The sequence below is a fragment of the Anser cygnoides genome, chromosome 3 (genome assembly GCF_040182565.1).
Source record: "Anser cygnoides isolate HZ-2024a breed goose chromosome 3, Taihu_goose_T2T_genome, whole genome shotgun sequence".
Lineage (NCBI taxonomy): Eukaryota > Metazoa > Chordata > Aves > Anseriformes > Anatidae > Anser > Anser cygnoides.
Window position 1 is genome coordinate 26019973 of NC_089875.1, and position 24302 is coordinate 26044274.

The window sequence follows — 24302 nt, forward strand, 5'->3', positions numbered from 1 at the left end:
CTTTGTTTATCAAAGTTTTCCAGTCAACCTAAATGCAGGCAAGAATTGTCTCATGATAGTCACTACTTCCTTTGATACTTCTAGACTCTGACTATGCCTTCTTGCAGATTTCCAGTTAATTCTTTTTACAGTGCTTCAGGCTATGTTTCACCCAGTTCACTAATATTGCTGGTCTTTCACCAGCTTACGCTTGTTTGGGAAAAATATCCTTTTTTGCTTCAGTCTCCAAATAAGTCTGTCTTTCCTTGTAGTACAAAATAATCTTGTGGAGCTGTACTGAAAATAAAAGTTTTATTTTACATAGCCAGATTTGCTTTGACAATGAATGCTTCTGAATCCTTCGAAATTCAATTGAGCTCTAAAATTCAATACTAATATAGCATTTATGATACTGTGCAAAGTTGTTTTTTTAGTTTCCTAGGAGGCGGATGTTGTTCATGGAAATCTGACAGGGTTTCAGGATTCTGTTTCCATGGGTCAGGGCAATATTGTGTTACCTCTTAATTTTGATGCTGACAATAAGAATGCTGCCATTACTCAGACTTACAGGTAGATTTATCCAACTAGTATTATTCAGATGCTCACGTGTTACGTTTCTGTTTGGCAGATGGAATGGCGGAATGTGTGTGTATATATGTATATCTTTTTTTTTTAGGAAGTTCAAGTATTTCCTTTTTATTTCAAATGCATGCAAAAAAAGTAGAACAAAATTGCTATTGACTAATTTCATAGAAGACAGAACAGCCCAATGATATGATAATTATGATATGCTCCTCCCATACAAATTAAGAATGATTTTTTTTTTGCTAGGTTTAGTCCTGTCATTCTCAACTGAATGAAAAAGTTGAAGAATGTAATACCACCCACCACACCCCAGTAACATTTTCAAACTTATGTTAGTAATTTGAATTTGAGCTTTCAAGTAGCTGCGGTTGTTTGGTTTGAGGGTTGATGGGTGGTTGTGTTGACAGTAATTTTTTTTAAATGGTAACTATTAGATTTTTCCCCTGCAGTAGCATTTTAAAAACTGAATTTGTTGTATCGTTATCAGCTGTAGAACCCAGAAGCTCTAGTCAAAATCTGCAGTGTCATTGTGGTAGACCAGAGGGGCCGATCTTCTTGAATATCCCAGACACATAATAAAATCCTCATGGGACCAGAGAACTGCGAGACTCATACTATTTACCTAGGAGAGCCAGCAGAATGAGGAAGTTCTGGAAGAGTTCACAAGTAGGAGATGGCAGTAACTTTTTAGTGCCCCCTACTCTGTTGTGGATTGGGTTAGGTTAGGCTGGGTGTGGAAGACAATCTGGCAGCATCAGAATTTATGATGCCTTGATTTGTTTTCTGCAACACATGGATATATGCAGCAACCCTTGATGGGAATTAAAGGTCATTGCACATAATTTCCATGTGGAAATTGCACTGTACAGTTCCTTAGCAGTTCAAAAGACTTGCTGTTCACAGTGCTTAACAGTTTGTAAAGAGAAAAACAGAAGAGCTGTCACTGCCCTAAAGGGTTCATACTTAAATTACATGAGAAGACACAACAGATACTTAAAGGGAGGTACAAGTAATTATAAAACACATAATAATATGTTTTATGTCATAATTACATAGGTTAGCAGGAGCCTTACCGTAGTCAAATCTCTGTACAGAAGGGATCTGAAGAGAGAGATCTGAATTATGATAATTTCTGGCTAGATTACATTTTTGTCCTGTGAATATTTGGAAGACTGACTTTTACTATGTTCCTCTGTTTTAATTATTGATGTAACTACTTTGGATAAAATGTCATGTATTTTATGAACTCGATGGTGCAGTGCGAAACTCTTGTTAGTTGTCTCTGTTAATTACAGCAAATTTCAATATACTTTGGTGTAGGCTCGAATGCTAATAACAGAAGAAAATCTCATGACCACTATCATCAAAACTTTTATGGACCATCTAAGACACCGTGACATCCAAGGCAGGTTTCAGTTTGAACGTTACACTGCTCTGCAGGCTTTCAAATTCAGGCGTGTTCAGAGCCTTATTTTGGATCTCAAGTAAGTATACTAACTACATGCTGATTTAATCAATTTTGGGTGGCGGGGGAGGAGGGAAGATTAAAATTAACACTCATATCTCTTTATTAATGTACTCAGGTATGTGTTGATAAGTAAACCAACAGAGTGGTCAGAAGACTTGAGACACAAGTTTCTAGAGGGTTTTGATGCCTTCTTAGAATTACTCAAGTGTATGCAGGTATGTAAATCTGTAAATTAAAAAACTTGCACTGTGTTGAAGATTAAAGCAGGAAGCTATATATTATGATGTAAAAACTGAGGAAATTCAATGTACCTGTATTGTAAACTCAATGCAGTATGTTTTAGTAACTTCTGGAATTGTCATGTTTTCCTGAAACATGTCTCACCAAACTTGTTCTGATTTTTTCTTTGTTGTTGTAGAAGGCAGTAAAAAAAAAAGGAGTGGTTCAAAAGGAAAAGTGTCGTTTTTGGCATATTTTGAAATTGTACAGGCAGACAAGACACAATTGTATGAATGAAATCTGTCCCATTTTAACTAATTTATCCTCTTAGTGAAAGATCAATATACTACTTTGGTGTCAGCAGAGTTGCTGCTTTTATTAGAGAATACATAGCCTGTGCCATACAAGTAGGTATCTTCACTGATTTTTTTAACCTTTTCATGTGCTATGTTAAGGAGTATTTTAAAAGCAGTGCGGCTTTTACAAAGACAAATTGACCATGTGATCAGTGAGGCGTAAATCAGAATGACTCCCATTTTTCTATACTTCAGTGGCATGCTTTTCTTAGTATTTAGCTTGTGTTAGTCTGATGATAATTTTTTTTTAATATGATCATGCTGGTATATGACCATCCTGTTTTTTCTTCTTATACTGAGATCTGATTAGGTACTTTAGTACCTGGTCTTTAATTAGTATTTACCTACATTTAATGTATACCTAGAAACCACATTTAAAAACCAAAATGGGTGTGTAAGATGATTGATTTATGCATATGTTCTTTGTAAAGAAAACCCAAGGTGTTAATAACAGAGCTAATACCTGAAAAACCTGTCCCTGTATTCTTCTTTGCTTCTTGTTTCATTTTATTGTTATTTAGATGTTTATAATTCCTTTCCAGATGGTCCCAAGTTTTTCTTGTAGCAGCAATATATTTATAAGGACAGGTTACCACTGTCCCACACTTACTCTAACGTGAAGTTATTTCAGTGATATATTGTTGAAATGCACAACTCTCTTTGTTTAAGGGTATGGATCCAATAACTCGTCAAGTAGGACAACACATTGAAATGGAACCAGAATGGGAAGCAGCATTTACACTGCAGATGAAATTAACCCTCGTTATCTCAATGATGCAGGACTGGTGTGCTTTAGATGTAAGTTTCTTCTGAATTGTTTTTTCCATGTGAATATGTGGCTATGGGGGTGGTGGTGGCGAGAGGGGGAATGAAACATTAATATGTGTAACAATTGAACAAAACACGTAACTGCACAATAAGACAAAATACTCTGTGAGGAAGTACAATTTTTTTCTATTTAAACACATCCTTTAGGGCTTAAACTGACCAATTTGTAAGAAAGTGGTTAAGCCTTGGCGCGGGGGGGGGTTGGGCAGAAAGAGCTCCATTGCATCAAAAAACTGATCATCACAACACTTGGGCCATAACTAGTAATTGTCAGAGAAGAGGGAGTTAGAGGAGCATGCCCTGGATCTACCTAATGCTGCCTGATTGTAAATCAGGTTTTTACTGCATCTGTGTTGCAAGTTTTAGCAGTAGTCAGTTTTGTCAGGCATATCTGCATGAGTTTCATGGTCTGTGTCACCCTTAGTAATTCAGATCAGTATATCAGATTCCTTATCTTAGTTTTGTAGGACTGTTGTAAAGATGAAAAAACAAAGTCTGTCAAAACCTGCTTGTTGTTAGCTGTATTACTGTGCAGAGCTCCGTGTTTTTTATAATCTTTGTAAACTGTGATCTTCCTTTTAGGAAAAAGTGTTAATTGAAGCTTACAAGAAATGCTTGACTGTGTTGATGCAGTGTCATAGTGGTTTTACTGATGGAGAACAGCCTATTGTTCTCAGTATGTGTGGACATTCAGTTGAGACCATCAGATACTGTGTTTCTCAGGAAAAAGTTAGCATTCATCTCCCAGTTTCTCGTTTACTTGCAGGTATGAACTAGTTTATGCAACATTTTTCATTTCCTGAAATATTTTTAAATATAATTTGCATTTGTATGTACATAACGAACCACACAACAGCTGTTGAGAGTCTGAATAGGGTGCATTTCAGCCTTTTCCTAACTGTTTGGTAGCCTTCCTTAAGGCGAAATGTTCCCAAGTGATCGAGAAGTTGTTATGGTTTCCAGCCTGGGGGAGATTGTCTCATGCCTCTGCATTTGTCAGTGGTGGGTGTTGTAGGAAGTTACAGCTGCTTTTGTAACTTACATGATGCAAAAGAAATGCAACAAAATATGGACTGTAGATGACTGTTTTTGAAATATGGTTAGCTGTCAGATTGAATAGACTAATCAACAGTCTGTTAGAGAACAGATTAATCAGATGTGTCACCAGAAAATTAAGCCGTGTCTTTTTTCTACTTTTATTGACTTAAATTGCTGAACAGTTATGTTTAGGGGAGGAAAAAATAAAATGGTGTTTTAATTTAAACAGAGCCAGATGACAATAAATTCACAGGTAATGAAGTGGAAAAGGTAGTTCTTAAGTAAAATATTACACAGCTCATACTTGAATAACTTTGAATTTTTGAGTTTATGAGCAAAACTCTTATAGCTTTAAAGAAAAGCAGAAAACCCTTATGTATTTTGTAGGGGGCTCATTACAGTTCCTAAAGTGTTTTATGAACCTAAAGATTGGTAGGAAGGATGACATATCTGTTGTTGATAACGTGTCCTGATAGACTAAGAATACTTGGCTATCACTGAGGGGATGTGACACTGAGAAAAGAAAGGCAAAACTCTCACTTTCACTGCAAGTTTTATACGGATACAGTGGGAAAAATTTTCCATAAAATGTATGTTTGGTAACATGTCTCCTTAGGAAATAGTTGTGTAACTCCAGGGTGATCATTTGCAGACTTGCTTGTGGTTATGTCCAGGAAATGGTCTGATAGAAAACTAGGTGATTTTTTTTTTGTCCTTTCTGAATTATATTAAGTATTGTATGTAATATGTATGTATGTGTTTTATTTATTCATACAGGCTTGCATGTTTTGCTGAGTAAAACTGAAGTGGCATATAAGTTTCCAGAGCTGCTACCCCTGGTATGTAATTAAATGTAGTATATTCATTAAATGTAATTAATACTGAAGGTGAAGTTTGCTTTTATAAGCATAGGATATTATTAAATAAAACAAAGGACTGTTTTTGCTATGTATGCTGTTTACAGAGACTATCTTTGGTAGATAAAATTACCTCTTAAGAGATTAATATTTAGATATTCATGACTGGAGCATACGCAATTAGCTTTGCTCTTTTGAATAATTCAAGACTCAAGTTTAAGGTTTGTATTTTGTTCTTCATTCACTACCTTCTTTTTAAAGTAGAAATTGTTTTTAGAAACTACTGTCAGGACCTGATTTCCTTCTCCTTGGTATAGGTTCTAATTTAGTTCCCGACTTGTTTCTCGCTTCCTGCGTGTTCTTACCAATCCACTGTTTCTTTAATAGGAAGTTGAAAAGAACAGGATAAATTAAAAGAGGAGAAAACGTAACTGGCAGAGGAAATCTCTCTGCCTTCTAACAGAAGAAATGTTTAACCTTTGAATGAAATAAAATGACAGTGTTACTATTGATAATGTTGTTTTAAAATACAAAACCTACTGTCCTTAAGAATAAACTAAAACCCTTGTGGAATACTTCTATGGAGCAGTGACTCTGTAAGGCTGGTTAAAGCTGATTGGGTAGACTGTAAACAAATTTGTCAAGTCTTTGTAATATGTGCTTTGGATTTACTTACCTTTTGTATTCCCATACCATTTAATGATAGAAATACCATCCTTCATCCTTTCAAGTCCCATTTCCTTTTTTCTCCTTATATATCAAAATATTGCATTTTATTTTAATGCAGAGCGAACTTAGCCCACCTATGTTGATAGAACATCCTCTACGATGCCTGGTGCTGTGTGCCCAAGTACATGCAGGGATGTGGAGAAGAAATGGCTTCTCTCTTGTTAATCAGGTAAGTACATAGTAGCTGTGTAGTCACTGTTTTCTGATAGCTCCCCAAGGTAACTTCAGACCTCAAAAACTCTCATTTTTAAATTGTTTTGTAACTTTACTTGCATTAACTTCAGTAAGATCTGGGTGAGGTAACTACTTAAATCAGCACTTGTATCATTTGAATATTTGCTTTTAAACTGATCTTTGACATCTCAGTCAGAAGCCGCTTTTTTTGGTCTCAGGATTGCCACAGTGCTCAGTGAACTTAATGCTCTGTGTGTAAGTATAGCGCAGTTAATGTCCGCTAGCCTTTTTGCTGTATACTGTCCAATAATAGCAAGAAGTGCAGAATTAATTTGTGTCTTTGATAACACTTTCATCACCTTCACATAAACATTTGTTTCAAATATTAAAATAATAACAGAAACAGTAACAATCTTAAATGTGTATAAGGTAAGTGAAATCTAGAGGCTGTGCAGAAGCATTAGAACCAGCACAGAACTCCCATGTTCCTTGGCTTCTCTCTCATTTCTTATTTCTTTCATGATTCTGGAGAAAGTCTCTGTCCATCTCTAATTTGAATGTTTTTACAAACTAGATCCTCAGGTGTTTCAAGCACAACTACTATAAAATGTGTTCTGTAGTGTCAGTGCCACCCACAAGGGTAATGATCTAAAGTGCTTTTCTCAGCAAGACGTAACAGAAATAGTGTTTAATCTATGTGGTGTTAGCTTTACCTATTCATATGATACTTCTTTCTCTCCCACAAGCCCCCATCTTCACTAGGAAGTTGAAGAGCATGTGTACTAGGAGTACTTGACTTAAGCTGCTTCTCTTGCTGATGCTTCTTGCCTTAAAAAAAAAAAAAAAGTATTGTAAAGTGATAGTCATTATTGAAGCAAAACTAGCTCTACTCATGTACAATTATAACAGCACTCAACCTACTATAGACATGCACCAAATCTGAAATTTCAGTATAGCTTTTCATAGAGGAATGTATCTGTGTTAAATCCCCCTGGTTGTGGGATTCCACAATCCCATCATGGAGTAAAGAGATGAATGTAGCTTAGGTACTATGGCTCCCACAGTCTAGAATTGCTTTCTTTTTTGATTATGGCGAGCTCAAGTTCAGACAACTACTTCAGGATATTTTCTGAGAAGATTTTCTGGCATTTGTATGGATTGGTTTGGGGAAGAGAAGGAAGGCATACCTAACTGTCTGCTCCACGTAATTCTGGTGAAAAATGGTGTCCCCCTAGAGGGAAGTTTAGCACATGGAAGGTTGTTCCAAGTCCTGGGTAGCTTGACAGCCGTCCTTATTTTTCCTCGATTGTGGTAGAATCAGCCTTTCCGATATTTCAGTGCCATGCAGCAACTGCAATATTGCAACTGCTTGTAGTACTGTTGAGTTCACTCCCAGGGTAGTTTGGGTTAAGCATGGTACTATGAAAATTTTAATGTTTAGCTGAAACTGACAGTTCCTAAGGACTGTATCTCAAGTAATTGAAGAGCATTTCATGGAACAAAGAATGAACATTTTTCCAACTACATGGGCTGTCTCTCTGAAGTGTTTATATATATATATATACACATATAAATATATATAAAAACTTAGAGCTCCACATGATTTTTCCTTCTAGGCACATGCAATCTAGACATTAGGTCAATACCCAGCTATATAAAAACACTTTCTGCTTCCAAATACATTTGTATATTTTTTCAAATTACTGTTTCATCTTTTTATTTACTAATACTGTAAAACAAAGTTTATTTTTCTAGATTAAAAATATATGTAGATGGAATATAATGGTTGTAAATGTGTTTGGTTTTTTTTTTTCAGATTTATTACTATCATAATGTGAAGTGCAGGAGAGAGATGTTTGACAAGGACATAGTAATGCTTCAGGTAACCATGTATACCAGTTTGCATTTTATCAAGTGTCTTTTGACACAGGCTTTGTGTACATCTGCTTATCCCTCCATCAAAACCTTTTAATGGCAAGGATATTTTTTTTGTGCAAGGACTTGTACTTATTGTATCTGTGTATTTATGGAAAAATTTGTAGAGGAAGTACTGTTATAGTCCTTCTTGAATAAATGGAAATAAGTATGTGTGACTACATTGAAACATTAGTATTATTCTTTGCCAGGATGCTTGGAAAAGCTTGTTTAAATCTTCCAGCCCTTCTTCTGATGCCTAAAATACATTTATTTTATGTTTTTATTTTAAGTCTTTGTGCTATATACTACTTCTCATTATGCCTTCTAAAAGTTGGAACAGCAGGAACAGAATAGTAGAGACAAAACCAAATTAAACAAGTCTTGCTCTGATTTTTATTTAGATTGTTTGAGATGGAAGAAATAACCCTGAATATTTCACATTTAAAAGGCTTAATCAAAAATTAATAAAGCGTATCACCCTACATAGTCAAATGTGTGCTGTCAGTTGCATTATTGGAGTCATAAGAGAGTACCTTGCTTAAATCTCCATGCCCAGGATAAAGAGGAATGAATCTTACAAAGAATGTACTTTGAACTGTATGTGAATATAAAATACATTCTAAAATAACACCCCGTCTGGTTTGTGTTTATACTTATTTTTTTCTTTAATAGACAGGTGTGTCTATGATGGATCCAAATCACTTCCTGATGATAATGCTGAGTCGCTTTGAACTTTATCAGATATTTAGTACTCCAGACTATGGCAAAAGATTTAGCACAGAAAATACTAACAAGGTATTTTATGTACAGTTTTTATGGAAAAATCTACAATTTTTTTTTTCAAAAATATGCTGAACACTTTTGTGCTACTTCAGTTTCTTGGTAAAAATTCGAGAGTTATTTTGACCAGTTTTGAAATCCATAAATATTTTACATGTCAAAATGATAAATGTCAGAAAGTGCTGCATAATTTTTGCCTTGTTCAAGAAGTTTAAGGCAGTTGTGCCTTCATTACAGCAGAGCTTAATTTGGGATTATTAAGGGTGAAAAAAGGTAATATTTTGAAGCACAGAAAAATACTTTCAGCGTATGGAATAATTTTGTTACCTTTAATTGAAACATGTAAATTCAATTGTTTTTCTTTATTTTAAACCAGGATGTTGTTCAACAAAATAATACTCTTATAGAAGAGATGCTATACCTCATTATAATGATTGTTGGTAAGTTCAGAATACATTTAATACATTTTTTAATTTGTGTTTAATGGTCTGGAATGAGCATTCTTCCTTGTTATCTCAAGTTCAGATCTATTTTGAACGTGATGTTGTTCTGACTTTCTTGTGAGGAAAGAGTTGAAACTAGGTTACATTAACATAATGTTAACTTTTGAACATGGGTGGATGAACACAAGATTTCACTGAAGAGACTTATTTTCCAGTCTTTTCCTTTAAATTACAAAAGAAGTAAAGTTTAAAAATACTAAAATAATGATAATAAAGCACTATTATATTTTGTTTACAGGAGAAAGATTCAGTCCTGGAATAGGACAGGTAAACGCAACAGATGAAATCAAACGAGAGATCATCCATCAGCTGAGCATTAGGCCAATGGCTCACAGTGAATTAGTAAAGGCATTACCTGAAGATGTAAGTAGCTTGGAAAACAAAAGCTTCAATTTGGTAAGGTGAATTGGAGAAAATTCTTCTTACGTGAGTTAATGTCACCTAATGGGAGCAGCGTGGTTATGCAGAGTAAAGTTAACATGAGTACAGATTAATAGTTCTCGTGGAGAAGGTAGGTGAGGGCTGGAGAAGGCGAAACTGTATATGAAAGAGGCAAGAGCCTGAGGGCTTCTTCACCTCTTTTCTCTTTTTAATACTCTTTCTTAATCGGGCTATCTGGCCAGCAGTATCTGCAGTCTGCTTGTAAACTCTAAGTAGATGCATGCAATTGGGTTGCCAGAACTATCCAGAAATATAAACTGTTATTTTAAAGCCTGACAATAATTGAAAATTCATGAAATCAGGAACAGTGTAATGACTTGTGTAACATAAATGCTTCATTTGCATGGACATTCATTTACTTAAATTCCAGTATGAGTGCTTTTGTAGGATAGCAGCTTAATTTGTTTTAGAATATTTATTAAGTAATCTTTAAACATTTTAGGGGTCAAAATTCAAAAATTATTGTTTTACTATATTAGTACTACTCTTAATGATAAATTCTCAAATATTGTTCATTGTTCTAAATACTTAAACTTAATTTGAAAAGTCAAAATTTAGAGGAGCAGTATGATTTTTAAAAACATTTTAGGTTTTCTTCTAACTAAGCTTATTATGACATGGAAAAGTAGTAAAACTTCAGTACTTAATATGGGATGCTTTTTCAAAATGCTTTTTGCAGACATGGCATTCATGAACATATTTTTTATTACATGTTGTTAGTGTTCTCTAGAGTGTCAGTAAAATGACTTGTTCTAGATGTGTTTTGCACGCTCATCTAGTGTTGTATGGTATTTGAATGTGTTTAATCCAAGAGCTGTAGTAACACACTGTGTTGCATTTCCACTCAATGTAGGAGAACAGAGAGACGGGAATGGAAAGTGTGATTGAAGAAGTGGCCTGTTTCAAGTATGTTTCCCTTTATTCCAATTTTTTATATTTTTAAATTAAATACATAAATTAGTGAGAATGAGAGAACAGAAAAAAGGGGGGCCTGGGCTATGGTGTTTTCCCCATGATTTTACTCAAGTGCATCATTTAATACTCATTTTAGAGTGCCTATTGAGCAATGTATTTTAGCTGTTAACTATTTATGCTCAAATGGTAGTAACCAATGAACATATTTTTTAATACTTTTTCTTGGTAGGAAACCTGGATTAACTGGCAGAGGGCTGTATGAACTAAAACCAGAATGTACCAAGAACTTCAATCTGTATTTCTACCACTTTTCAAGGGCAGAGCAATCAAAGGTAACTAACAAATTGAACATTTTGTACTTCAGTTTCCTTTCAGATTTTTTTTCCCCAGAGCTTTACTGTGTGAGGAAGTATTATCAGCTGGTATTTTTTTTTAAAGATAACTTCTTTGAGAGCATTGTCAAAATTTGAGATTCTGCAGTGATTTCTGTGCCATTGGATCTTGTGTCCTATACAGAGCTTCTGAAATCAGTCAGTGGGGCTTTAGGAGTTGGTCTGTCAGTTCTTACATGGTATTTAACTAGAAGTAATTCAACAGTCTATATTTTCACTTACCTTTATGGACATTTACCATGTCAGTTCAAATTTGTCTTATGATCTTTATGCTAATAAAGAGTGCAGGCTGTTTCAAGATGAAAGATTAATTTCAAAGATGCATACCTTATAAAATGTTTACAAGTAGAATGTAATACAAACTGAAAAGACATGGAAACTTGTTCCTTCTGTTTAAGGCTAAGGAAAAGAGGAAAGAAACAGCAACAGTATAATAAGGACAATATAAATTATATTATCAGTTTTGTATTTCTACAGTTTTTGAGTAGTATTGGCATCATTCTCTTTCAGGCAGAAGAAGCACAGAGAAAGCTGAAAAGACAGAACAGAGAAGATACAGGTATTTCTTTGAAAGAAGATGGGAGGAAGTACCTGTCAAACCGTATATTGCCCTGAAATTTTAAGACTAACATTCTGTTCTTGGGTTAGCCAGGAATCTGTGAAAATGTACCAATTTCCTTTCTATCTTCCTGGTCATAGAGAGGAATTTGATCCATAGTAGAAACAGCCTAATGAACCGCTTATTCCTTCAGCTGTTGTTACATGCAAGTAATGTTTAATGTTACAGCCTACTATCTGCAATATTATTTATCAAGCAACTGTATGGCGTCCTGGGTTAAAATATTAAGCTCTTTGCAAGTCTCATGCTTTATATGGGTGTTGCAAATTTTAAATGCTCAAGTGTGAAACATAAATTTCCCTTTCAGCACTTCCACCACCAGCTTTGCCTCCTTTCTGCCCACTTTTTGCAAGTCTGATTAATATTCTGCAGTCCGATGTCATGCTGTGTATTATGGGAACTATACTACAGTGGGCAGTAGAGCACAATGGCTATGCCTGGTCGGAGTCCATGCTGCAAAGGGTATGTTTCCTTATTTTAAAACTATGCATGTGCTAAAAGAGGAACACGGATTTCAGCGTTTTAACATAGGTTTATAGATTTGGGTTGCTTACTAACATACCAAAAGTACTGTGAATGAGACATAAATGGTGTTTTCTGATACAGAAGACTAGGGGAAAACCCCTCTGCCTCTGATTTAATTCCTAGAATAAATGGAAGACGGGTAAACTTCTAGCAAAATTCATGAGAAGAATGCTGCTTAGATCAGCTGTAGTAAATTACAGCTTTTTACTGACCTGAAAGTTGTTATTTTTTATAGTGTTTCTAGAGTCTTAGAATAAACAAAAAGTTTAATAATTTTTACCTTTTTGTCAGTTAAATTTTGTATGTTGTAAAAAGGATTTAAAACGTGCATCATGCTTCTGTCCAGAAACTTGCAATAGTAACATGCAATTGTTAGGGAGAAAGATTAAGAAATATGAGAAAATACTGAAACGTATCCTAAGCCACTGAATTCCCACTGATTAGTCAGGACAGCAAACAGAAAGACACCAGTGGTATGAAGTGTTTATATCTGGCGAAGTTTCAAGAATTTGTAGACACATACTGTTAATCCTGTGTAATGTAGCTTTGGAACTACATATATAGAAATAACTTCAGCTGTGTTCTTCATATATAATTTTACTGTATGCCTTCCTTGTCTTTTAATGAATTACCCAAACAATGTAAAGAGATTATATGAATGCTTTAAGAAAAGGACTAAAATTGCTGACTTCTGTCTAGGTTTTGCATTTGATTGGAATGGCACTACAAGAAGAAAAACAACATCTGGAGAATCTCAGTGAGGAGAATGTTGTAACGTTCACCTTTACTCAGAAAATATCAAGTATGTCTATCTCTTCATTTCTATAGCAAGTTTTAAGCAACTGAAAATGCCAGTGCCTTATATTTTCTTCTTCTGGAATGGAGTTTACAAGAAGAATGTATCTGTTAATCCGTCAAAATGTGTTTTCAATATTGTAGATAAGTACACAAAACAATTCTTATATTTCACAGAAAAAGTTGAGTATATATGTATTCTTCACGTATCTGTAGCAGTGACAGTAGCTATGGTAGCAGCAGTACCTAATCTCTTCTGTAGAGAAGAGAAATCCAGAAGTAGAATAATTCCCATGAAATCTAATTCTTAATATCATCGTTAAAGTAGTGTTCTTAACAAAGATTGCTGTATGTGGTCAGATGCCACAACTACAAAAATAGAAGTTGCATTCTTAATAATCATTTAATCTTGACTCTCCTTTGCATCTTCTAATTAGTGCCTGTAGTTTTGTTAAGATACGAAAGCTTCTAAGACTCTTCCATTGAAAAAAGGTGGGACGTGCAATAATTTGACATGGCAGCTCCCAAATTGTAAACATTCAAGGAGTACATAAAGTGCACTCGGCCTTGTAAGAGAACAGAGTGGACAAGTCTTCTAAAGCATTTTCCTGTAATCTTTCAGGAAGTAGAGGGTATTCGTGAAAAAGTTTGGGAGGAATGAAATTTACATGTTTGTCTATTTGTTGAAGGAATTCTTTAGGCGTTGAGTATATGCAAGTGTTGGTTGTTTTCTGTTTTCTTTAATAGTAGTGAGTGATTATTTTGTCAGGTAAAAATAAAATCAGTTGTCATTCTCATTTTTCTCAGGACCAGGAGAGGCACCCAATAATTCCCCTAGTATACTAGCTATGCTAGAAACACTGCAAAATGCGCCTCATCTGGAAGTGCACAAGGACATGATCAGGTGGATATTGAAGGTAAATCTCTTTTATATAACTCCTCAAAACTGTGGAAAGAAAATTTGTTAAAACTTTGCTATTTATACTGCAGTGGTTTCCTTATTTCCCATGTTGATTTGTTGTACCTACCTCTTTTTCCTTTTCTGAAATCTAACACTACGTATTATCTGGCCAGCATTATAGTATGCACAGTTGTTATATTCATGTTGCAAACTGAGGTTTTGTTTTTCTTCTGCAGACTTTTAATACCATTAAGAAACTAAGAGAGAGCTCTTCTACAAGTCCTGTGGCTGAGACAGAAGGAAATGTTATGGAGGAGGTAAAAACAAGCTTTAACAGCTGATCTGAAACATGTCTAGGTTGTGACTAGCAATGGACTATGCTTCCAATTGCTGTTTTGAATCAAAGATGGGAAATGTCAAATTTGGAATCTGTAAGTCTATCTCATAGCTTGTAGATCAGGCAAACCAGTTTGCAAGAAGGATGTGGATCTGTTAGAGCAGGTCCAGAGGAGGCCATAAAGATGATCAGAAGGCTGGAGCACCTCTCCTGTCAAGGAAGGCTGAGAGAGCTGGGGATGTTCAGCCTGGAGAAGAGAAGGCTCCGGGGAAACCTTACAGCAGCCTTCCAGTACTTAAAGAGGGCTTATAGAAAAGATGGAGAGCAACTTTTTACTCAGTCAGATAATGATAGGAGAAGGGGGAATGCCTTTAGACTAAAAAAGGGAAGATTTAGGTTAGATATTAGGAAGAAATTCTTCATTCAGAGGGTGATGAGACACTGGCACAGGTTGCCCAGAGAAGCTGTGGATGCCCCATCCCTGGAGGTGTTCAAGTCCAGGTTGGATGAGGCCCTGAGCATCCTAATCTGGCAGGTGACATCCCTGCCCATGGCAGGGGGTTGGAACTAGATGGTCTTTAAGGTCCCTTCCAACCCAAGCTGTTCTATGATTATGAGCCTAAGAAAAGAGGGTGCAAAAACTCCAATAGACTGTCTTGTCTCTTTATCAGATTCTAATTGTTTACATGTGTAACTTACACTAAGTTACACATAGCAGTAGTTAACATAAATAGTCCATTTTAACATTATTTTTTAAATGACTGATCTAATACAATTTCAGAGTTCACGTGATAAAGACAAAGCTGAGAGGAAGCGAAAAGCTGAGATTGCCAGACTGCGCAGGGAAAAGATAATGGCTCAGATGTCGGAGATGCAACGGCACTTCATTAATGAAAACAAAGAACTCTTTCAGCAAACTTTGGAGGAGCTCGATACTTCAGCTTCTGGAGTACATGATAATAGGTAATGAAATCTTACTTGAACTTTTTCCTTTTAACTTTTACATCAGCTTGGTCTATTGTTACTGTTCTAAAAAGTGCCTATTTTAGTCTTGATGGAAAATTATTCAAAAGGCTTTTTTGAGACCAAAAGGAGCAGTAAATGGAACACTTTCCTTGCAGTTACTGACAAGATGGTGAATAAATGTTGATTTCTCCCTTCTCTCTCATCCTCACAGTACTCAACATAAACAAGCAAATAATTTTGTTTTGTATAAAGTCATCCAGTAATTTGTTGATAATACTGAAAAGACTGTTATTAAACATAGTAAATTGGAACTAGATGATGATTATGCCTCTGAGGATATGGAAGAAAATTTGCTTGTAGCTGGAAATAAAAACTGAAGGATGTTAATGATTTTGTGGGGAAGTGGAGACTGCTTTCAGAATTTATGTCAGGCAATTAAGATACAATGGTAATGGAGGGTCACAAATACAGTTTCTTGGTTAAATTGGAATGGGTAATACACCACTGAGAGGATGTAATTTTTTTCTGGAAAAGTATGTTCTTGTATAACTTTTTGGCATGTATTCTTATGTCTCCAAAAAGCTACGTTTTGTCGGAGCATTTAACATAAATTTAGAATGCTTACTAATCCCATTTAAAGCATAATCTGATTGTATTTTCTTTTCCAAATCATGTGCTCACTAGTATTCTTTGAACGTTCTAGCCCTGTGATTTCAGATGCAAAACTCACAGCCTTGGGTCCAGAGCAAACTAGAGTAGCTGAACACAGGCAAGTTGTTATGTGTATACTGTGTCAGGAAGAACAAGAAGTTAAAGTGGACAGCAGAGCTATGGTCTTGGCAGCATTTATTCAGAGATCAACTGTGTTGTCTAAAAATAGAAACAGAATTATTCCAGATCCTGGTAAGTAGTATTCAGTCTTCTTGAATATTAATGAATGTCAGAGTCACTGTAATGACCACGTTGTCTCTTAAGACAGTAGTGTCACCTTCTTAAATGTGTAATTGTGAAAGACTTTATTGTGATCAGTTGCAAAACTCCCATATTTTTAGTGATGTGGAAGTATGTGTTCTAAGTCTTAATATGAAATAACTGCAAAACATTAAAAAAAAGCTCTGACAGCCATTTATGACAAATTATTTGTAACTATTAAAAAAAACATACCTCCTTCAAGGTCAGAAGTTTGTTCTTAAACTACACTTATAACATTATAGAGGAAAGAAGCACTGATGTATGGCGTAAAAGCACAAAGATGGTACCTGTCTTTCCTCTAAGTTTTATCATCTGAAATGCCTCTTAGCAATGATAATTTTAAAAATGCTTGGATTCAGGTATCTTTGTGAAACAGCTTACTTCCTGATTAATGGCATTGTTACAAAGCTTTCCCTGGATTCTATATATGCAAACACACACACAAAAAATACCGGATCATCTTGTATTCTCATCCTGAAGATTAATGTGCTCAGTCTCATTATTTAATGGTACTGAACCACCAAAACTGATAAATCTTTCACTTTTACCAGGGCCCAGAAGCTCCCAAAACCTGGTTTGAAGTCTAAGCACAGTACACACACTCAAAACAAAATGACACTGATTCAAAATGAGCTCAACAGTTTCAGTTGTGAATTAGTAATATGCATTATGTTTCATCAAATAAACTATACTTTTGTGATAAACTTTAATGTGAAGGGAGTAATATCTGCAGTTAAGTCTTTTTGATAAATGTTAATTTAAAAGTTTTGTTTTTATTTTGAATACAGAAAAGTATGACCCACTGTTCATGCACCCAGATCTGTCATGTGGAACGCACACAGGTAGCTGTGGACACATTATGCATGCTCATTGTTGGCAAAGGTAAAAAGTTATGTTTAAGTTCAGTCCAAATAGCATGTCTTGCTATTTGCATGTACTAAGTTTAATTGCAAAGCTAATACCCTAGTAGTAAGCTTAAAAAGGAATGTCTTGAAGCAATGAATGCAACTTTCTGCTTTAAAATTAAATATTATAAACATGTTTAAAATAAGTTTCATTTTCTATCTGTCATCACAATGAAGGAGAATCCAAAGCTGCACATGGCAGCTTCCATTCCCTTTGGGTATTTATCCATATGCATAATCCCCTGTGGTGCATGCTAATCTGAGCTTCAGTGTTCAAATATTTTAGTTTTTTGCTGCTCTGTAATAGACATGTTCCTGCTCCTTGTGCTCTGTACTGAAATTTTAAATGACAGCACATCCCTTGCACTCTTAATTCTTCCATCATGTTTGATTAGAACTAGAAGCATACATGACCTAGTTCAAGCTCATCCTTGACATAAAGCCAGTGTTATGCCCTGCTCTGTGTTTTTAACCTTTTTCAGTTATTTTTATTCTTTTGGGGGGAGGGAATAAAGATAAAAAGGTGCTTTGTACTATGTGGTGCCGATGCTATGTGGCTAATGCAAGATATTCGTGCCACTGACTTCAGTTAGGCCCTTGCTTTGGTCCTTGACACGGCTTCTGAAGTGCCCGACTGCAAATTTTGCCTTGCATGTGAGAACTGTTAGGAGCTCGCAGTGGTTCTGTGGCCCTTTAGGCACTGGAAGGCCACAATGAGGTCTCCCAGGTGCCTTCTCTTCTCCAGGCTGAACAACCCCAATTCCCTCAGCCTGTCTTCATAGGAGAGGTGCTCCAGCCCCCTGATCAGCCTCATGGCCCTTCTCAGACCTTGTTCTAATACTTCTGTGTCCTTCTTGTGCTGGGGACCCCACAGCTGCACGCAAAGCAGAGCTGAATATCAAAGTAGTGTATACAGTTCATTTTCATAGAGGATTCAGAGATAAACCACCAGTTGTTCCAGGTGCTGTTCTGTTGTGGCCTTCAGTGGAATATGCACATGGGTAATACTCATGGTGTCTCCCTCAATTTTGTGTGAAACAGGATTTTTTTTGTTGTTTCTTTAATCGTTCAGCATTCTTTCTAACTTTCTCCCCCACCTTTCTCATAAATGGATATTGCTAAAGTTCTGGCTAAAATGTAATTGTGATGGTCCAATAAACTTGAGGAACTGGGGGGATTTTGGATGCCAAAAACTGAGGATAGCCTGCAGTTAGTAATAAGTGATCAGTCGGAGGGTAGACCTTTCTCCTTTAGATAATTCTCTTAGTTATGGTTGGGGAAAAAGCAAACCAGTGTCTTCATAATTATTCATGGATTTTTATGTTAAAGTAATATTTTATTAATGTCATTAATATCTTGCCATTTTCTATAGGTATTTTGATGCTGTTCAAGCGAAAGAGCAACGAAGACAACAAAGATTACGAGTACATACAAGTTATGATGTAGAAAATGGTGAATTTCTTTGCCCTCTTTGTGAATGTTTAAGCAACACCGTTATTCCTCTGCTTCCTCCACCAAGAGTTTTGTTTAACAGGTCTGTTTGCTTTATAAATGTCTTCACTAAGTGTAAAAAAAACAAAATTACCATAAAAAAAAAACAACAAACAAAAAACCCACAAACATGCAAACTTCCCAAACCACTTAAGAATCCCAAAACTCCAGACAATCCCTAACTAAATTCAGTATTTTGTCTATGAAAGTTACTTTCAAAACTAATTCTTATTTGTTGTAAACTTTTTTTCATGAGTTCTGTTTTTATGTTGTGGTATCAGCTTGTATGTTTGCGATACGAATATTGTAATTTTTAACGAATTTAGCACAAGTGAAAACTGTAACGGGAGTCAAACACCATAACGTGCAGACTGAGTCACTGTTAGAGCAATTTCTAGGATTCTGGACTATTCAAGACGAAAACCAACAACCCCCAAACCCTCCTACCTGAACCAAAGGCTGTTATGATCTCAAGAATAGCAAATTCTCTTTTAGTTATTTTTGTCTTCCAAAATGTTTACGGTCTTCTTTTTTTTCGATCATCTCAAGTGGATTGCTTGCCTACTTCTTTCGGTTTATGGACCTTTCTTGGTTATTTTATGATTTGGAATGGTACGAGAGGACAAAAAAGTGTAGGACCTGCAGGAAAAGAACTGAAGATAGAAAAATGTGGACAAGCCTGTTAAGAAACAAAATCACGGAATACCTATGAAATATTCAATATATAATTTGTCTTTAAATAATGTGTGTATTCTGTTTATATATATTTTTGGACAGGTTAGACTTTTCAGGCCAACCAAACCTCTCTCAGTGGATCAAAACAATATCCCTGCAAATGAAAGCACGGTATTTACTTCGAGATGAAGACCATTCAAGTAAGTCTGAAGAACTGTGTATATCTATATGTGAAAATGTTACTATACTCATGAAGAAGACCCAGTATTATGGTTCTGCCACTGTGGAGTTGAGAGATGCTAGAAAAGTGGCAAGAATAGCTTGGAATTTAAGTTTCTGGTGATGTGCTTCTGCAGCTTTTTATAATGTACAAACCACATATAGATGAATAATTAGTGGTTTGGTTTTTTTTTTTGTACAGGTACTTCTAGTAGTTCAGAAAAAATGGATCAACTGCAATTACCTGAAGGATTTAGACCAGATTACAAACCGAAGTATGTATTTTATATCTTAATAAATCATTACAATTTCCTCATGAAATTTTGAGGTGAAAATAGTATGTCTTGTGTGAGCTATGAGCTCAATAATTGAGGTGAAAATAGTAATTTTGCTTTAATTAGTAAAGTTGATCCTATTATTATGATGGCATTGGACTTCAAATCGCAAGTAGTAGATGATGTATTAGAATTTGAGGCAGATGTGAATTGTGAGTGTGCAGAGAAGACCCTGTAGTTGTATAAATTTCAGCACCAGGATTAATGTTTTTTTTTCTGTATTACTTGTAGTACAGGAGTCATCATTATAGTTCAGCACAACAAGACATGAAGACAGACTGGGAAACAGCTGAAATTACATATTAACATGCTCTATTATGTTATGCTTGTATTTCAGTCTACCACTTCTTGACTTAGGAAGAAAGTATTAATTATTTATATGGTATAGACATGCATCTGTCAGTTGCACACAAAAGTGCAAGACACTTAACCCATCTGATGACAGATTTTGTCATCAGTAACCAACAATTCTTTTAATTTAGTCTTGACTATTATCTTTGAACACCGGATATTTTTAACTCTAAAAAATGAGACTGGGTCCAATCAAAAAATAATTGGGAGTATATCTAGCACAGAAAAGAGGTTAGAGAATCCAAAGACTCAGAGACAGACACCGGAGTTCTCAGTTAAATATTATAAATCTACAGGATGAACGATCATCATTAAAAGTACTATGCTGACAGCAGGGTAAATGATGAATTACTAATACTGTTTTTGTCTTAGGAATCCATATTCTGAGAGTATTAAAGAGATGCTGACAACTTTTGGTACAGCAACATACAAAGTAGGTTTGAAAGTTCATCCAAATGAAGAAGATCCACGTGTACCAATAATGTGTTGGGGAAGCTGTGCTTACACAATACAGACCATAGGTACTAATGTGTCCATTCTGCTCCTTATATATGAATTTCGGAATTTAGTTAAATTAACAGTGCTAATATATTTTGGTGTCGTCTTGTCTTTTCCAGAACGAATTCTAGCTGATGAAGATAAACCATTGTTTGGTCATTTACCTTGTCGACAGGTAAGGATTAAGTAGCAATTCTTCTCTGAATTAGTGAAGAAAGAGGATTGTGCTTCTTTAATGCAGAATGTCTAAATTTTAAACCATGGTTATTTGATAGTTTTCTTTGTTGGATCCCGCTATTTAGTCAATCATTATCTGATTATTAATCTATTTAAAATCAGTATCTGATTATCAATCTATTATCTATCAAAGCTATTATCTTTTTTCATAAAAGCACCGTTCAGTAAGGCCAGGGTTCTCATGGTAGCAGTGAAAATAAGAATACTAAAGGGAACTTGTATATTTGTGTGAACATCAGTATCTTTGCTGTGTGCTTAAAGATGCTCAGACTGCTCCAATAAGCTACAGCTGAGGGGCCTGAAAAAATGCTGTAAGTAAAAAGGCTGTTTTCATCTTAAAGAACTTAAACAACTATTGCAGTGTCTCTTTTTCTTTGTGTTTAAAGGATGACTGCCTTAAATCATTAACAAGATTTGCAGCAGCTCACTGGACAGTTTCATCTCTTTCAGCTGTACAGGGTCACTTTTGTACTCTCTTAGCATGTAAGTTCACCACCTTATTCTTTTTTTCTTTTAACACAGGTAAAGATACAGAAAGATGCCTGCAGAAAGATTGTTACAGTCTTTATTACACAAAGATTGTTTTGTATATAGGGGTTTTAAGTAACAGACCAAAAGCTAGAATTTTCACAGGTGTACCCATATATTTAGTTGTATTGTGAAAAAAAAATACGTTTCTGTTGGTCCGTAGTTCCAAGATGAATTCCAAGCAAAGGATGTGTATCTTACTGTGATGAAGGAATTCTACTGATTTTTTTCCCAGTGTTTATATTGCTACTTTTAGAATGGTACCTAGAGCAAACGAGAAGGAACTGTGGTCTTTTACACTTTAAAGAAAAATGATGCACTGGAATTTTAAAAAGGAAGAAATTAAGGTTAATATAGAATTGAAAGGAAATTGGATGTTTGTGGAGGTCTGTAATATATCTACAAACTTTTCTACCTTTGAAATGTAGGATCTGTGATAAGATAGTTCTTATTACAGTAGCTGAAAGTTTTGAGAACATTCAGAGTGTTCCAAGCTTCAATCATTTATAAGCACAGCTGAAAGGTCTAAGGCTCAGACTAATGTTGAAGTTGGCTGAATACAAGATGCGTTTTTTAAAGGCTCTGGGTGATTGACACTTCTGAAATCAGACTTATTCCTGTGCTATTTAGATAGCATTTTTTTACTGGTAAATATCAGTACCGAGAATTAAATAGAGTAGTTTGAACATCAGTGGGATTCCAGTGTAAAATTTTAAGTTCCATGGTGGAATTTGTTTTTTTTAAAGGAAAGAATTTTAGTTAAGTTGAGAGGAGCAACAAGTGGAGTATTCTGAAATAGTTATTATGAAATAGGATACTTTTAATATTTACAGTCAGTGGAGCAGGAAAATTTCTAAAATGCATGCATACACTATTACTAGTGGAATTAATACCACCTACTTCAGCAAACAGTTGACAGCTTTGTGAGAGAAATTATTTCATAGCAGTAATGATTGAGCCATTTTCTACGCATAGCAGAACAAAAAATATTGCCAGCTATTTGACTGGAACTTTGTAGTACACCATTCTATGTGGTTTGGTGGATTTTGTTTGTTTGTATTTAAATCTTGAACCAATTTTTCAAGGTTCTACTTCCCTTCAGTCCCTCTATACAGTGCAGATACTGCTTTTGTTTTTATGGAAAAAGTGTTTTCTAGTTTATTTTATTTTACAGGGTTAAGAATAAGGAGAACTATTACTATCCTTTGACCTGTCAGAATTCTATGAACTACTCATAAAGATAACCTATTGAACAAAAGCTTGTTTATTGGAAGTCCCTTGCTCTGGTCGTGTTTTTCTTATAAAAATACATTTCATGATTTTGGGTTGAGTTCTGTGGCTATAAGCTTATGAAAGTAAAAACATTTAAGATCTGAGTGGTGATGAAATGTTCATTAATAGAAATAATTTTAAAATATGTCAGATCTTAAGCTGTTAGTATTCTGGCCAGCAGGGCAGCAGTCTTCAAATGAGTTATTTTTCTATTATTATTTTGAGACTATTTTTTACTGTAGTAGTGTTTTTAAACTTGACAACATAATGCTGCATTATAAAGCTGTTCTTATAGTTACAATTTAAACTTTCATTGCAAATCAGTTTTTAGTGCTTGTGCTTAGGATGTTTGCAACCATTCCCTTGTTGTTGTTTAAAATTTGTAACAAGAATTTTTAATAATATAACAAAAATATTTCAAGAATTTTTGTTTATACTTGCTTTGAAATTGAGGTACTTGAAATTTACTAAGTGTGTGAACTTCTGTTGTCAGCTGGAGTGCTTTGGTTAACACTTTGTGGTTACTGTGAATGTGAGAATTACTGAGACAAAGACATAGCTCTTCCTTAATTAGAGATAAAATAATAAATTTAAGACTTCATAGCAATGCATTTTTGAGTCCCTGAGACAAATGAGTTACATGAGGTAAATCCAGGGAGCCTTGTAAAGTGAAGTGAATTGCAAAAGCTTCCTTTGAACAGCTGTCTGACAGACAATGATTCGTGTTTCTGTTTAGTCACTCATAGTTGAGCTTATTTGTGGGTCAGAACTTGAAATTCTATTGCACTATGTCTCCCGCTGGAAACATTAGCAATTAAGGACGGTCACTATTGTATTATTAATGGCAGCACTAACTTTATGGTAGTTAATTTGGTTTTGTTTCATTTCTATACAGTGTAGTCAAGTAGATGAAAATCTTGTTCAATAATGTTGAACAACTCTTGAATTCTCACACTTCTGAACAAAAATGACACATCTGTATATTAAGTACCGTAAGCATATTAACCAAGGAGGTGGCTCTCATTTTGTAACTGACGTACACTAAAATGTTTTCGTATATATAAATTTTTAATTGGTAAAACTTATTTTTCTCTTTAAAATATCTAGCACTGGTGCCTAATGAAAAAAATGAAAATCTTCCATGCATACTTGATATCGACATGTTTCACTTATTGGTAAGTATTTAATAATATATATTAACAAAGTTTTGATCCAGTAGGCACTGTGTCAAAACTTTCTTGGAAACTTTCTGTTTAACTCCGGGTGAGGAATCTTTCAAAAAAAAAAAAAATATATATAATATATATATATATAGTTTTTTACAAATCATTACAATTTAAATTATTTTTTTCTCGTAGCTTTCTTCTCTAAATACAGCAGGGTTAAAACAAAGAGAAATGTATACTCTTTGGACCTTCTTAAAAAAAGATACTTAATGTAATGATCATTCCATTAAGTAATGGCTGCTTAGTTAGATTCAAAATTAGCCTTATGA

At 34.9% G+C, this 24302-nt stretch overlaps 1 protein-coding gene across 2 annotated transcripts in view; it reads left to right on the plus strand.

The window, feature by feature from the left end:
• The window catches only part of UBR2 (ubiquitin protein ligase E3 component n-recognin 2), a 52982-nt gene that overhangs the window by 19807 nt on the left and 8873 nt on the right, over positions 1-24302 (plus strand). For both annotated transcript variants that reach the window (XM_048057628.2, XM_048057627.2), the window contains exons 12-38: positions 1885-2048; positions 2148-2247; positions 3277-3405; positions 4018-4201; positions 5251-5312; positions 6118-6228; positions 8050-8115; positions 8823-8945; positions 9307-9370; positions 9672-9796; positions 10728-10780; positions 11019-11121; positions 11692-11740; positions 12108-12262; positions 13025-13127; positions 13928-14037; positions 14258-14338; positions 15140-15321; positions 16028-16227; positions 17085-17178; positions 18574-18735; positions 19470-19567; positions 19789-19861; positions 20645-20793; positions 20890-20945; positions 21394-21490; positions 23915-23982. In XM_048057628.2, coding sequence (XP_047913585.1) covers positions 1885-2048; positions 2148-2247; positions 3277-3405; positions 4018-4201; positions 5251-5312; positions 6118-6228; positions 8050-8115; positions 8823-8945; positions 9307-9370; positions 9672-9796; positions 10728-10780; positions 11019-11121; positions 11692-11740; positions 12108-12262; positions 13025-13127; positions 13928-14037; positions 14258-14338; positions 15140-15321; positions 16028-16227; positions 17085-17178; positions 18574-18735; positions 19470-19567; positions 19789-19861; positions 20645-20793; positions 20890-20945; positions 21394-21490; positions 23915-23982 — 2961 coding nt within the window. The remainder of the gene's footprint in view (positions 1-1884; positions 2049-2147; positions 2248-3276; positions 3406-4017; positions 4202-5250; positions 5313-6117; positions 6229-8049; positions 8116-8822; positions 8946-9306; positions 9371-9671; positions 9797-10727; positions 10781-11018; positions 11122-11691; positions 11741-12107; positions 12263-13024; positions 13128-13927; positions 14038-14257; positions 14339-15139; positions 15322-16027; positions 16228-17084; positions 17179-18573; positions 18736-19469; positions 19568-19788; positions 19862-20644; positions 20794-20889; positions 20946-21393; positions 21491-23914; positions 23983-24302) is intronic.